This window comes from Clinocottus analis, unplaced genomic scaffold, assembly GCF_023055335.1.
Source record: "Clinocottus analis isolate CAN_PGR_092001 unplaced genomic scaffold, fCliAna1.0.p SCAF_11, whole genome shotgun sequence".
Taxonomy (NCBI): domain Eukaryota; kingdom Metazoa; phylum Chordata; class Actinopteri; order Perciformes; family Cottidae; genus Clinocottus; species Clinocottus analis.
This window is the reverse complement of record NW_027175832.1, coordinates 6,710,277-6,726,189: the sequence shown is the minus strand read 5'-3', so window position 1 is coordinate 6,726,189 and position 15,913 is coordinate 6,710,277. Positions and strand designations below refer to the sequence as shown.

Sequence of the window (15,913 nt, the reverse complement as noted above, 5' to 3'; positions counted from 1 at the left end):
ATAAAAGTGAAATCCACCAAATAAAACAATCATAAAGGATATTGTTCAATATTTTGGAAATTTGCTTTTCTATATGATTGACTTCCTGAAGTTTGTGCGTGTCATCATCACCTCCCAGTGACGACGAGACTCCAGGTAGTCACCGCATCCGGCCGAGATGCTACATCACCTGTAAAACCACAACTTCATTTTTGCATTTCATTCTCACACTTACGTTTTATTGTGTTCATTAAATTCATAATTATTTTATGAATGAGGCAATGCAAGAGGCTGTGGAAAGTGGATTTTGTTACATTCGGATAGAGCAAAGCTGGCTGCACCAACCCCCTGTTTACATGTTTATGCTAAGCTATTTAGCTTGACATAAGAGACTGTCAAACTAAAAAAAAAAAGAGTAAAACTTGAACAAAATAACACAAAGGCATTAGCACCGCTGAATATTATATTTGGACACCAAAATTGAGAAAGCAAGCATTAACAATAGTAGAAGAAGTTTACTAATGCTGCGAAACAGAACAGAACAATGTCAATTCCAAGCTCGCCAAGGAGCTCGCACATTATCACAGATTAGTTTTTTCAATATTCCATTAACACCCTCACTATCCTTCCTGTTTCACTGCCATTCAGAGAGAGAGAGAGGGAGAGCGAGAGAGAGAGAGAGAGAGAGAGAGAGAGAGAGAGAGAGAGAGAGAGAGAGAGAGAGAGAGAGAGAGAGAGAGAGAGAGAGAGAGAGAGAGAGAGAGCTGCGTGAATAGCACTCTATTGGTACCAAACTTTGACCACACACACACGCGCACGCACACACACACACACACACACACACACACACACGCACACAGCTTTTAATGCTCAAAGTTTACTTTTGTTACAGGTACAATAACAAAAGGCCTTTTAAGTCTGACTTGGAAATCTTTAGGAGAAATTGGCTCTAGCATTGAGGGGTTGAGGTATTGATTCTGGCCTCTGGCTCAGTCCAGGAAAAGATGGATAGATTTCTTTGAAATGCACTCTGCGTGAGAATATAAAGACTATTGTGTGTTCTCGCTCAGGAATAAATTGTTTCATGACATATCTGGGGCCACCTTTTTAGCTTCAAGCTGCCTGCTTCTCTTGAAAGGGGAATGTTGACAGGGTGGAGCACATTCATCTGTAGTCCCAGACTACCCACACCTCATAGAAGCTTTTATTGAAAGTTAAATCTCCTTCAGAGAGTTGGCAGCCTCTCGTTGGGATATCTATTTCAGCAGCTGTCGAGGCTGATTATATGGAGGTTGTGCCACACACTGGCAGCAATATAAACCTCCTACTGAGAGAAGGACTATTATGATGCTATTGATTGATGCGTTCATCTGCATGCATGTGTACAATCTCTTGACTCGGAGGCAGCACTTGGTATTGATGGCATGCAACATGTGATCGGTGATACAATTTGCTTTGGATTGATGGCACTCACGTTGGTGAAGTCACCCATTTTGAGAAAGCTTGTGGGCACATGTAGTTTCTGTTGAACACGCTGCTTTAATGTTTACCTCAGGACAGAACCGTTCTACAGCAGATCAATAACAAGTTGCAGGCATTATTGGAGTCGGAAACCAATCGTCCTATGTAGCGATCAAAGCAACGCAAATCAGTTTATCGCTAGTTTCCACCCTGTGTGTTTGTCTAAATGGTGAAAGAGTTCAGCTAAAGCAAGGAATGTGGATGGTTCTTCAGTGTTATCAATGAAAACACAGTATTTGTTCCACCCACTGCTTTCAAATACTAGATATATAGAGAATCAATAAGAAAACAAAGTCACCAAGAGACAATGCAAGGACCATGTGGTTTATAATCGCTATTTTCTGATTCAGGATTGGATTAGTTGGATGTGTTTAAAGTAAGTCTTTTAATTGAGATTGTGTCAACTTCTGGCATTACATACTTTTAAAATAGTTAGATTACAGTTGCAGGTTGAACTGCAGGTGAGCAGTGGAATAACATTGGTGCTATAAGCAGTATATTGCGTTAATCTCCTCTGTATATCTGAGCAACAAGAGCATCATTATGAGCATCATTAAGAGAACCGTTCTGTTGATGTGTTTAGAAACCTTAAGCCTCTCGTTTTCCTGATTTATTATTGTACAGAGTTGACGTAAAAAAAAAAAAAAATAGATCGACACAAGGATCTGCTTTGTGTACATGTTTTTTTGAAGGCCTTTCCTTTTTAACTCTGTTTTGGAAAAGTCTCCCTCCACTCCCATTACCCACTGAATACATTTTGCTTCTCGCCGATGCCATCAATTTGAATATCAAACACCAATAAAAGCCACCTCTTTGGGTTTGTTTGAGCTCCGCCATGCTGTGTGAAGGAAGGTGGGCGGCATGGAGCAAAGCATCTTGGAACTATTGAGTGAAAATATTGATGGAACGGAGCCAGTCCCTGTGACGCTGCAGCCAAAGACTAATGTTAATGTTCTCCAAGTCACAACTTGCCAACACAACCATTTCTATTTATTGAGAGCGAAAGCATCAAGTGCATGCTCTCTTTCAGCACTGACCTCGTACTCTTAAGAGTTGCACACAGTTGCTTGAGAGGTGGAGGACAACCACAAGCGTCCTAGTGTAGAACCGACCGGGTGTAGAACCGAGGTTCCTCAGCTAGTCTTGGGAATAGGCTTTCAGCCACTTGATATTGTCGCTGATTAACATTGCAGGTTGTACATGTACTACGCTGTTATATGTGGATCTTTTACTTGACTGCGTCCACAGAAAAGCGAATGAACTCAGACCCAATTATACAATGGCATTTAGCAGCTGTTAAAGAAATGACTTAATGGACTTAGCATAATAGCTCAGAGGGGGAAACTAATGTATATAGAAGGAAACATGTGGAGATAAACATTTTGTGAAAAAGTAAAAGTATGAGCAGCACAGTGTAGAAACACCTTGAATGCATGACCATTACTGGTATTAGAGTGTCAAAATACACTAAAGGTATCAAGAACAATTCACTGTTCGATTAAAGATTCAGTTAAAGCTAAATTAAATCCCTCAACCTTTTAGCCGTGCTACTTTGGCAATCACTTGCTTTTTCCATGTCCACCCCCACAAAAAAAAAACAGACAAAGCAGCAAATATATCATTAGTAGCTGCCCTATGGAGCTAGATATTAATTATCCTGTGTTCTCCTCGTTTGGCCACTCATTTGCACGTGTACTGTAAATGTCAGCAGAGAAACAAATGGGAAAACAAAAACCCCTGCTCGTAGCCTTTATGCAGCAGAATGTCAGAGGGAGCTTGTAAGAGATGAGATATTGGTTTTGGCCAGACATGGACGCTGGCTACTTCAAAGGACATTCCCAGTGGCAATACAATTTGTATGTCATCTGTGTTTAGAACCTTATTAGCAAGGTGCAAGCAAACATTTTCAGTTTCTACACTTTGATGCTGGCAAGAAGCACGCGGATACACAGTGCACTCAGAACCAATACAATCATGTATTTGATGCAGCATAATTCAATTCTGGACAAATCTGCTCCAAGTCATCTGCCTGCTCTGAATCCAACCTCCCTCTGTGTCACAGCCACCTTTATGTTTCACATAAAGCATGTGAAACATGACGCACGCATGTTTTTAACTCCGTATGGACACCCCTGCAGCCACATATTGGTCTGACATGCCTTTTTTTTTGTGCAGATTTATTAGTGTATTGAAAAGCACTTTGAGAGGGGAAAAAGCTCAACTCTCACATTCTCTGTGTGGCCTTTAAGTTGCGAGGAATAAAGGAGTATTTGTATGAATCGATCACACGCCACCCCCAGTCGAAGTCTGGCCCTAATGGTTGCTTGCTGTCATTTTGCAAGCAGCTTGTAAAAAGGATTAGAGTGGCTCTGTGGAATAAGGGCGCATGAACAGCAAAGTTCTGTGGCCGGCAAGGGAAATAAATCAATTTATCCCTGATGGTGATGCAGTTTTGGAACATAATGCCTAACAATGATGGAGTTTGGACACTTCATACTTGTCATTGTGAAATTGGACTGCCGTGTTGCTAATGATGGTAATGTATGTTGTGCCTCCCCCACTACAGTAATCCTTCACTCTGTCTCACTTAAATGCATCTCATTGTCTGGCGCATTGCATTATGAATAATGCTGGGTAAAAAAAAAAAGAAGATGAGAAGTTAATTTATATATTCATTCATTTGAACAGAAAGTTAATGAGAAAAAAAACTGTATAACCAAGTTAATGGAAAAAAAACAACTGTATCACCATATGAATTTCTTCCTTTTTTTTATCACAGGCGATTGTAACTTTGAAAAGCCGCTGGCAGCATACGGCTACAGCCAAGGCAGAGACGATGACCTTGACTGGGAGCAGATGAACACCAGAGAGAAGCCTTCATCAGATCCATGGATGCCCTCAGGTAAGGACGGCGACTCTGGCTCGTCAAGAAGAGAAATGATGATTCCATCCCCATACTGAGAATACATCACTGCAATCGTCTGCACATTTCAAACTGTCTGCTTCGACTATTTTTTACATAACAGAATATTATTTACCGAATTGGAAGAGCCCAGTTGAAGGAAAACATTCACGATTTTGTCCCCATCAACACAGCTGCTCCATTTAGAAAGAGCAGATATGCTCCTCCTTGTTATACGACATCCACCATGACATCCGCCATGATTAAGTGTATCCTTAAAAGGAGTAAGTATTCCTCGAATACTTAAGTGGCCAAGCTATGCGCACAACGATTATAAATAACGAAACATGCAACTAATTAGACAGAGCAATTACATGACACATTTTTTATCTGTTATGGTTTTTCCACCAAGTTAAATTGATCTCCGAATGGCCCGTTCAGTTTGATGATTTAGGGTTTACATGATACACTTTTCTAAATAGGCTGTGTGTCTGCCTATAATTGGAATGTACTAGAAAACAACTTAGTGTTGGAGACTAATAAATATTGATTACAGCTTATGTGGACAAGTACTACCTTTTGATCTTGTAAGCATAAACTTTAAAGCGCAGACAGCGCTCTACATTCATTATTACCGCTGCAACTCTAGTTTCTTCTTTTTTTATTATCAGTACGAGATGTCCCTGCAACTTCTTCACACCTGACTATCTACCGCACAGATCTTTGGGGGCCGTCACATGAACGGAGACAAAAGCACCATTTGATATCAAAATAGCCAGATCTATTTTAATCAAAGAAGCCTACTCGTCAGCCACATATTGAAATTCATTAAAATGCTTTCCCTGCATTTTGTGTCTGTCGCACGCAATTTGTCTCTTTAATGTTCCATTGATCGCTTTTCATTTGATTTGAAATGCGGCGATATCAGCGCCACAGAGCAGAAGGCACCTAAGGAATTAGACTAATGGAATGACGTTTTTTTTGTGTGTGTGTTATAACAAAGGTACCGTTGCAAACTAATGGATATTGTTTTCCTCCCATATCCGACGCCTAATCTCACAAAGGCTGCATCACAGATAGATTGCACTGGGCCCCCCCAGTGACAGAACAGGAATTAATTAGCAGGACCTCACTAATTTTAAGCAGCCAGTGCCCAGACCTGTTTGTGTGTACATCAGAATGATGTGTGGTGAACCGCCCCAGAGAAATGACTTTCCATGGCGGGGGAAGTGTCTGCTCTTTCTATCACAATTGATTAATGTCGGGACACATGGAGGCTGGGCAAAGGTTACAGGGAGATCTGAAAAAAGCCTTAACCTACAAATTAACACTGTGCACGGTCTAATTTTAACATATCTGATTAAAACCCCATGTCTGGCTAAGATGTGTCCCTGCTTGCGCTTCCTAGTCTGAGCACTCTTCAGATAGGCTTGTTTTCTACCTGTGCACCTTGAATTGTGCGTAATTAACAGGTTGCGGCTCTTTCTCCATTTCTCAGCGTGAGCCCTCAACCTGCCTTGCGAAATTGTAATCTTTCCTCTTTGACCACATTGAAAGGGAAGTGAAATGTAGTGTACTTGACGGCTGAAATTGTTTTAGGGCTACTGGAGAGGGGGTTGATGGGTAGAAATGCATTTAGGTGAAAGGCACACTTGAGGGAAAGCTATCTCACCTCTGATTGCTGTCTCCCTCTCAACCTGTACTTATGAATCTTGACAAAACGACCTCATCATACTCGCAGAACAGATTGTTCTGAACAGAAGGAATTGCTACCTCAAACATTGGTTGAAATTGGTTGTAGACAGTATCTGTCTAAGTAAGGGTGTTCTTAATGTCAAGGTAAATGTGTGATTTAAAGGATGATTAAAACCTGGCTTCTTTTTTAGGACAAATCAAATCATTCCAGAGGTTCAAACATCTAGCTTTTCTGTTAAGTCCAACACCAGTGTTGCTTGGCATTTTGGACAATTCGGCAAGGCTAAATTGCTCCAAATTTATAAACTACAATAACATCATCTGGCAAAACTTAACTCATTAAATTGTTCACTTCCGTCTCAACAGATCATTTTAACTGTCCTGAAATCAATATAAACCATCAAGACTTTGGAAAATAATCATTTTACCTTTTTAATCCCATCTTGAGTAGTTATTTGTATAAAAACACACAATTCTAATTATTATGAAATGGATGATTGTATTCATAGTAAAAATGGAAGTTGTAATTAAGTATTATATATATTATATTATGCTCAGAGCTAGCTGTTAGGAAGTCAAACAGGTCATAATTCCCTCTAATATCTATTTTATATTGCTGTGAAATGGTGTTCTGTCAGAGACCTTGATTCAACTTTTGACTTTTATTAACCAGAATTGCAGAGTTCCTAGTGCAATTATATAATTTCCTGTTTCCATTAAAGGTTAAAAACAGTCAGTCTTGCAAAAACATGTATCATGGACTTCAATGAATCAGTGGGAAACATTAAGGTGCTGTGTCATAGTGCAGGGAACACATTCAGATGCCTTTTGCAGAATTTGATGTCAGGACTCTCTTTAATCCTCGAGAAGCCAATACTGCAACCAAAGACCAACCTGGCCTGATGCCATCCCAACATGTAAACAAAGGAGCACCAGAAAGGAAAATCTCAGTGAACCACAACAAGGAAAGCCAACCCTCTGGTCATACGGAGAAGAGACACACGCAGGGCCTGGAACTCCTGGTTGTTTACGACAATCCGCTCCATACCTAATTGCTACGTCTGGACAGAGAGAAGTCTTGTTTATCTCTCCGCAGAGCCCCCTTATTGCATGCTTCGGCTCCTTTAGGGTGGCTCAGCCCAGTTTTGAGTTCTCAGCGTGTCTGCTTGGGCGCTCCCAAGTGTGTTCCCTCTCCGGAGCCAACTGGAGAAACCCCCAGCAGAACTGTCACTGTCAGTCCCGTAGTTACCAACAAGGCTAATCGGACCTGGGCAATGATAATAAACCCATTTGAGCCGGAACAACACTCATGCAGGCCTCGGAGAATGGAGCTGGATGCACTTCTGTCAGAGTCAGACGTTGGCTTGCATTGCATATTATTTGATCAGAAAACGACCACACGGCGTGTATCAAAAATACGCATTTCTGAGTTTGCACCCGACTCTCTTTTTGCTATCATTTCCCCAACGTGGCGCCGTGGTTCCAGGGAACAATGGGCGAAGCTTTCTTGGTGAGGTTTGCAGTGTGGCGCTGCACAGGGCGTCCAGATGCCATTAAGAAAGGAAGCTGTTTTTAGTGTGCCCCAGCTGGTGCAGAGGCTGCCTTTCCTCCATGGTGTCGTGGATGTTGCCAGCAGTGGGCTGCTGCTCCCTGACTCTCCTCTGGGACTCGTTCTGGGGAATAATGGCAAGAGGAGGAGGAGAAAGAAGGTCTTCTAACTGAGATTAATTAGGTTTTTTGTATTATGCTCTGCACAATAGCAAAAGCAGCTCCAGCTAAATGACTTATTGTTGTATTCTTAATGTGTGCTCTAAATATGTTGTGGGAGAGAAATGTTTTTTTTTTTTTTTTACTGTTGCATTGGTTCTTTGTTTTGATAGCACGTCCTTGCTCGATAAGGACACCTAGACAATACTGAAGGATTGGCAGATTGTGGTTCTTCACAGGGTAACGGTTATTGTCTCTCTTTCTGCTTATTTCTTGTCATAATCATAATGCATTCATGCAAATGCGGGAAGGTACATTTTGTTAAGAGTGTGCTTTAAAAGTCGAACTCTACACCTTTTAGACCATTTCAATCTGGAGGTAATGAATTGACAAAGCCCCCTCCGCCTTGCCTGGACAAGGAGTGTTTACGACGCTGTGTGAGCTGTTCAAATGCAAGAGGAGGAGGATAGCCACTTAAAATATGAGAGGAGAGAACAGCCATTGACTGAAGGACGTCAGCAATTTAATCAGAATTTAAAATCACATCAGCAAAAGATGGGATTTGCTGTTGAGGAGGGAGGGGCCCCGTCTTCTGAAAATAAGCTAATTGCTTTTGAGCCATTCGCAAGTTTGTGTGAAAATCACACCTTGCACGGTGTTAGCAAGGTTGTGAAGTTAAGGAGAAACCCTATTATATGATTAGGGCATGAAACCGAACAGCAAATTACACAATGCCTGATCAATTTCTGAATTAATTCCTGGGGATGACAGACAGCACTTTTTCAATCTAGCATGTCTGTGGGTTTAAGAAGTGTTGCGTAGTCTGAGGAATCCGGTTTGCAACCTTAACTATAAAAGGGATTATGACGGCACGCTGCACTGTCATGATGGAGGACACAGCATTTGCATGCGGTATCTCGTCCCATAGGTGTGGCTGGTATGTACAATCAAGGCTTATGATGCAGCGATGTGACGCTGTTGTGCAACGGGTTTGTTTCAGGCAAATGCGCCATTGTAGAACCCATTTCCTGCAGTGGACCGCCAGTAGAGCGTACTGCATATTACGACGACATAATAAGCCATTAAGAATGGCTGTTGATTGACACGGAGCAACAAAGGATGCTGTCATGAAACATAATAGGGGTCAGTTGCTCCACCTGACTAAAATGACAGGGCTGAAACGTGTTGCATGATGAATTGTTTTGGGTGAATCTGTTTGACATCGTCAAAGAAACCTGGCAGGTCCTTCATCTGGACAGCCCAAACTTATTCAGTGTTACTTTATCAGGACCCTTTCATGTTTCAAAGGACACAGGGAAAGTTCTGGGAAATGGAGCGCAGGCCACGGCTGTTCACATTAACAGCCTAACCCTCACAGCGAGAGAATTTTTGATTGGTGGCAGACAGTGAGAATAGCCCTGTCTTCATTGACATTTCCGAAGCGGCAGCCGCGCTTTTCTGCGGCGGTGACCTCTGTGAATTTTATTAGCAAATGAGACCTGGAGGGTTTGGGTTTAAAGAGTGCCCCTTCATTCTGATTTCCCCCACATAATGATTTTCACAGAGTTCAGGACCTAAGTGGAGGAGAAATAATGAGCGCTAGTCATTATTGCAAATTATAGCCTCTGCTCAGACCATCAATCAACTGATAATTAATCTAAATACCTCCAGTCTATAGACTTTGGTGAGTAGGATTAGACAGTACCCTACTTGTATGAACAGAATTATATCACCCTGAATTACCATTATGAAGATTTTCTTCTTTTTTTTTTTTAAAGAAAAGGAACGGGTGAACTTTTCCTTATTCTTTTTTTTTTTTCAAACAAATGCAGCCACTTAATTAGCTCATGCTATCTTGCTATATTCTGCTGTATTCTGCTTGTGCAGTCCTCTGTCTGTACACCTACTGTGCAGTGCATTTACGTGGATAACTTTTGTATTATTCATGCAATCGTGTGTCTTTAAGGAAAATCCTATTTACACATTGGATGCCAGTCATTTTGAAGTAGGGTCTTCATGGCGTTTCCTTCCCACAGTCAAACAAAGAATCATAAATGTCATAGGAAATGGTTTGGTTAGATTCATGTGACATTTGTCTCTGGTCACTGTTCTCTGTCTACTTCTCTCCTAACCCCAATCATCCTCCTGCTTTCTACAATAATTATAAAAATAAAAAAAACCCATAAAAGAAGATTACAGGAAATTAGAATGTGGTTTTGTCACATTGTTGTAATCCTGAAAAGCTGTCATTTCTAAATCTGAGTTTGATTGTTTCATAAATGAAGGAGGTCAAACTGTATATCACACTTGTAAGTCTTGGAATGGATTATGGTCATTTATTTTTTGCCTGTTTCTTCCAGATAACGTCAGAGGACTAATGCTCAGAAAAATTGACTCAAATGCACAAGACTCATTGTTTGAATATGAATACCAGTCTTAGAATGATATGGTGTTAGAAAACCACCAATAGTATTGCTTTCGTGATTACCAGTTTGTTACCAGGACTGACACAAACTATGTGACCACCTTCCACCTGCTCTGTCGGTGCAATCGAGCTGACGGGTGAAAGGATCAACCCAATGGAAGCTTCCTCCTGGATCTGAGTGGCTCATTATACCATTAAAACCATGATGCTGCTGGTTTGGATTACTCAATGTCCAGTTGAACCTAAACATTTGTCCATTGACAATAGCTAGAACTTTATTCAAACATTTTTATATGCACGATAGACAGTTAAAAGAACTTTTTATTCCACGCTTTTTTTTCTGTCTACCAAAACCTACATTACCCACGATGCACAACCGACAGTTGGGTCAAACTTGTGTTGTATTTTGAGAGAAGCTGCAAATGTAGCCGAGATGGGGAGTCAGAGGTCTGGCAAGCTCATGTCATTCTAACTTCACATTCCCAATTAAAAAAACACAAATTCACTGAAATCGGGAGATTGAAAATACATTGTTGGGGTCACAACCCAGAGGTTCCACACAAAATATGTGCTGGAATATATTTTGCTGATCTTTTGTTTCTGTAAAGTGCCTAACTTATTTGCCTCTTGGTATAAATATGGTTGATAAACTCATAAAGCTCCATGTTGAATGAGTAATAAATGCTTGTAATGGTCTTTCGGCTCTGAGTTGAAATTCTGATGTTGATTTAGAGCGTCTGCGACAGCGAGTTTAAAGGAAACGATAAAGCGCCAGCTGCAAATGTAGTAGAGCAGTGTTTGTTGGTGAATAAATGCTACAACTCCTCAAGACCTTTGAGGAAGCCCGGACTAAGTTCCCGCGTCTTGCTTGTCAGCGAGCTGATGATTGAATTGAAGGAGATTCACCCTGAAGTTAGAAACAACTCTCGCTGCTCCAGCTCTTAAAGTAGGAAGACCTTTTAATGTGGACCAGCGCTATTCTCCTTTAAAAGTTTGGGTCAGCTTTCACATTTTTTTTTTAAAATATTTCTTTTCACAGTTTAATTTATTGCATTAAATAGTTAATTATTAACATCCCAACTGCAAACTATGGTCTGTTGCATCAGGAAAACACAAAGTTAAAATCTTAAAATGTGAGCTATAACATCATGTTGTGTATAACTTGTGACAGTCAGAAATTGAACATCTGATAAAAAAATCCAAGTTATTGTTATAACTGTAATGATTTTAAGTACTTCCACAGGTATTTAATATTGGCAAATACTCAAATAAACTTGTACTTGGTCTGATTAAAAAAAGCTATATGCATCCCTACTAATTAGAAATCCGAAGAAATGCATACAAAAACAAACAGCGTTCGTAGCAAATATTCCAAGGCAATCCCACCGCTATGACAACCAAATGTGATCAAAAATTGGGACACCTTTTCATTTATGACCTCTGAAGACAAATTGTCTGATAATCAATGAACAGCCCTCATTCAGGCCCAGTGTCCTTGTTAGTAATGGATCAAATATTCAAATCTAATGAAAGTCATACATTTCTAGTTCATCGGCGTGCCTTTTCATTTCTGAAGAACAGTAACATAAATGTACTGTATCTCGCATCTGCAACAGGAATATTTCATCTCTTACGAATTCATTTTTTATACCAGTCTCTCATTGTTCTCCATGTACAGCCATCATTGTAATAGAAGGTGAAGGTGGCCTACATAGGAATAATAATAAATCTGTTCTTCTGAATACCTCAGACAATAGCAGAGCCCTGGCCTTTACAGAGTTGCAGAGACGGGCCTTGAGTGTGCCGAAGAGCTCTCTATTTTTAATTGGTCTTGAACACTCCATTGTTAAGGAACAAGAGATGGAGAAAGAAGAGGAGAGGGGGAGTAAACGCCGGTGTGCATCACTAGCACATTAGCGCAGCACTAACTCAGGGTCATTATAATTTGCTCTTAGTCTCACTGGCTAATTAGCTTGTCGTGGTGCAGCAGGTCCTGCAGAGGATGTGGTCATCAGGATCTAAGAGCAGAGCAACGGAATAGAAATCAGTGTTCTCCTGTCGTCTTCTGAACTTGTTTTAGACGGGGACACTGGCAGCACGAGGAGGCAGCGCGCTGTCACTCGAAATATTGTGTTCTTGTGTTTCACGATGGCCAATAATGAGGAAAGGAAAGTCTTCCCCCCCCCCCATGTTGTGTTCGGGTTCACTGACCCAAATCAAGACAATTTGTAGGCCTCAAATTTGCTCACAGTGTCATATATATATAGTTCTGCACAAGCCGGGTAGAGAGGACACCATGCTCTGATATTTACATGCATTTGTATCATCTAACAGCACGTTACACTAACACTCACTGCATTTATCTTTTATTAAACTAGAATTGACTATGTACAAGGGGTACCTATTGCTTTATTAATATTTAATTAACCTAGTAATAAAAAATAGACAAATGTCGCATGAGGGATGGGATATTTTCTTCTCTCATTACTAACAAAGAGCAGTGCTGTGCGTAAATCTCCTGTGCAACACTGTCACAACATGGCTGTCTAGAAAGGAGGAGTGAACAGCCTTTTTTTTTTTATCATCGACGAACGCAGTGGTGCCAACATCTTTTGTCTTTGTGACATGAGTTATAAATGAACAATTCATCAACTGCCTATTAGTGCTGGTTCACATCACACCAGCCAGAGTTGCTTGAGAACTGTTCTGGACACCTGAGCAGGTGGCTGAATGTTATTCAAGGCACCTCACGGCCCTCATATACGTACAGGCTCCTGATTGAGGTTGGACAAACGAGTGTCTCAAGGTCGACTCAGCTCCTGCCCTTCCACATGCACCTTCCACGACTTCCTGCATAGCCTCAGAAATAATTATCTTCAACACTTGAATCACAGACAAATTCAAAGCAAATAATACTCACAACAGTGAATCATAACAGAGAGATCAGGCTGTGCAGGGCGATCAACAACGCAGGAAAGCCACAATCATCCTGTTCAATGGCTAATCACTGTGAACCCTCACAAGGAGGCCACTGACCCTCACCCAGCCAGAAATGATTGAAAGAAATACTCTCACATAAACCACTGAAACACTTATGAAAATCTACTTGAATTATGTTTTTATTTGCCAAATAAACCAAACATGAATAGCTTTTTCCCGGGCCCTCAGACACAATCTCACAGTCTTCCTCATCAAAACTGAGCACAGTTTGCTCAGTTGTCATGGCAATATCTCCGTTTTCCATCATGTGATCTAAGTATGGAACGTTGGAAGTGCTCAGTTGCCATGGAAGCAGTTCCGTACTTCTGAAGTTCCACACTGATGACAACTGTGATATCTCCACTGATGAAGCCATCCGCTGATGAAGTCCATGAGACTTAGCCGAAAGCTCTGGGATAAAAGCTAGAAAGTGGACCTTTTAGTACAATGTTTTTGTCAAACTACTTTTTTCCCACGGTCATCAATGCCCTTTAATGCTCGCCTATGTAATTGATTGATTTTATTTTTGCAATTCTCATCCCGGCTAGGCCTGGCGGGAGATCATGCGGTCAGTTGTGTGCGTGCAACAGGGCACGTGTTCGTCCATCTGTCCATGACTATTATAGCATTCTTCTGGCCTTATATTTTTGGCCCTCATTTACTCATGAGGACCCCCTCATGGTTGCGGTGATTCATAACTGCTTCAGTAGCAAAAGGCATTTCCGGCAATTGGTTAGACTAAAAAGAAGTTACTGTAAGCCAGCGCACTTCTGGCCCATATTATCTGAATGTCACAATATACAGTGCACTCAGGATGCCTAGTTTCACCAGCATTATGACATGGTTTGTGGTTTCACTCATGTGGTGAGATATGAATACTTCATAATACAATGCAGCCCCTCCTGTGATGTGACACACTGTGCTCCAAAACATTTTGAGATCTTTTTAAACAACAACTTGGAACCACCTAACAAACAAAGCCAAGGAGGCTGACTCTGTGTCATCACAACTCACTGCTCCTCCTCCTCCTCCTCCTCTTCCTCTGCTCCCTCTCCTCCTGTTTCATTGTGTAAACATGACAGAACCCCCACTCGTTATCTGAAGCTGGAGACAGATGGAATTGGTGAGCGTTACAAGTGCAGCACAACAAGACAAGTGGGCAAGCTCAAGTCATTGATGAAACAAATAGGGTTTTGTGAGAGGCTGTTCGGCTGACACTCGGGGACCGATCCAGCTGATTTAGTCAACGTTATTCACCCTTTTTAACACCGTATCTGAGCGAATCACCAGATGTTACATTTAATGGCAGGAATTCAACTCCACTGGGGTTCAGCTCTCCTTCGCATGCAGGAGAGCGGAGCGTTTGTGAACAAGTTGTTTGTCTCACCTCTAGGCAAAATGTGCCTTCCAATCATTAGCACACTTCCAAAAGAAAATGTATTTCGACATAAACGGAGTCTTTTTTGGCCCCGTCTCAAATGCTGTTACAATTTCATTATCGAGCCAAGCTAAATAGGATGATGACAAATAGAATGTGTTCTGCATATTCTTGTAACTTTGCCAACACAATAATTCTCACTTGTCTTTTTATTGGCAAGAGGGGAGAGAATTAGATTAACCTTTAATATTGAACCAAAGCGATAAAATCTAAATGGGGCTTGGTTGGCAAATAGATTTTAACTTATTGATTTCTCATCATTTCCCTTCTCTCTGTCATTGAAACACTTATCTCAAACTCCAAGGATTTTTATGACTTGTCGTTTTTAAAAAAAATATTTTTTTCATTTTTATGAAATCTAATGATAAGTGAGTTTCTATCAATCCAATGGTAAGAGCCTCGTCTCATTAAGGGTCACATGCTAGTATTCCTAGCGCGAACAGAAAAGGTCTCCGCACAGTCATTCACCTGCTTTCTGCATACTCAGGACTTTTATTTAGTTACTGTTAAACCTGATGTCCTGATTGCTAGTAATAATCTGACGTATTGTTGTGGAAATATTTTAGTTAAGTGAATAACCACTTGCCTCGAAGCATTGGTTGTTCCAAGTTATATTTGCTATGTTGCCAAATGTTTGACAGGAGTATTCTTGGGCATATTTCTATGAAGATAATATTCATTAATTTGTAGTTTAGTCAACTGGTCAAAACTGGTTTGGTCAAATGGTCAACCTCACAGTTGACCATTTGGAACAAAGTTTATAGATCAAGTTGCTAATTTCGAAATTTAGTGCGTAACTGATTGAGGGATTTTCTCAAGACTGAGCTTGAGGCTAGCAAATAGATGTTTGCTGCTATCCTAAAGCTCTGAGTTTAAAACACGTCAGACACGCAAACGAGTCTTTGGTGCCCAAGTGCCCGAAGTACATGGTTGCAACTTTGACAGTACTTGTATTTTTTGTTCAGCCTTTCAAAAGCAACAACAAGATTTTCCCAACACAAAGTAGTCATGCACCTGTGTTAAGAGAGCGGTTTAACTGTGACGACGGCCATTCAAACTGCATTTGCAGAGCAGAGAAAAAAGACTGCAAGCTGGTTTAAGGATTTCAAATTCACTCATAACTCATGCTGATTAACGGGGGTCAGATGGTTGTTCTGATCCACCTTTAAATGTATCTGGGTAGAGATCTCTTTCATAACATCCTCGCCCAGATGGTAAGCTAGAATGGCTCATGGGAAGCAATCATCGATCATTCCTTTATTCGTCA

General features: G+C 40.9%; 1 protein-coding gene across 8 annotated transcripts in view; it reads left to right on the top strand.

Moving 5' to 3' along the window:
* Positions 1–15,913, top strand: part of LOC137804160 (receptor-type tyrosine-protein phosphatase mu-like) — a 137,970-nt gene that overhangs the window by 27,591 nt on the left and 94,466 nt on the right. For all 8 annotated transcript variants that reach the window (XM_068603231.1, XM_068603282.1, XM_068603265.1 and 5 more), the window contains exon 2: positions 4,280–4,402. In XM_068603231.1, coding sequence (XP_068459332.1) covers positions 4,280–4,402 — 123 coding nt within the window. The remainder of the gene's footprint in view (positions 1–4,279; positions 4,403–15,913) is intronic.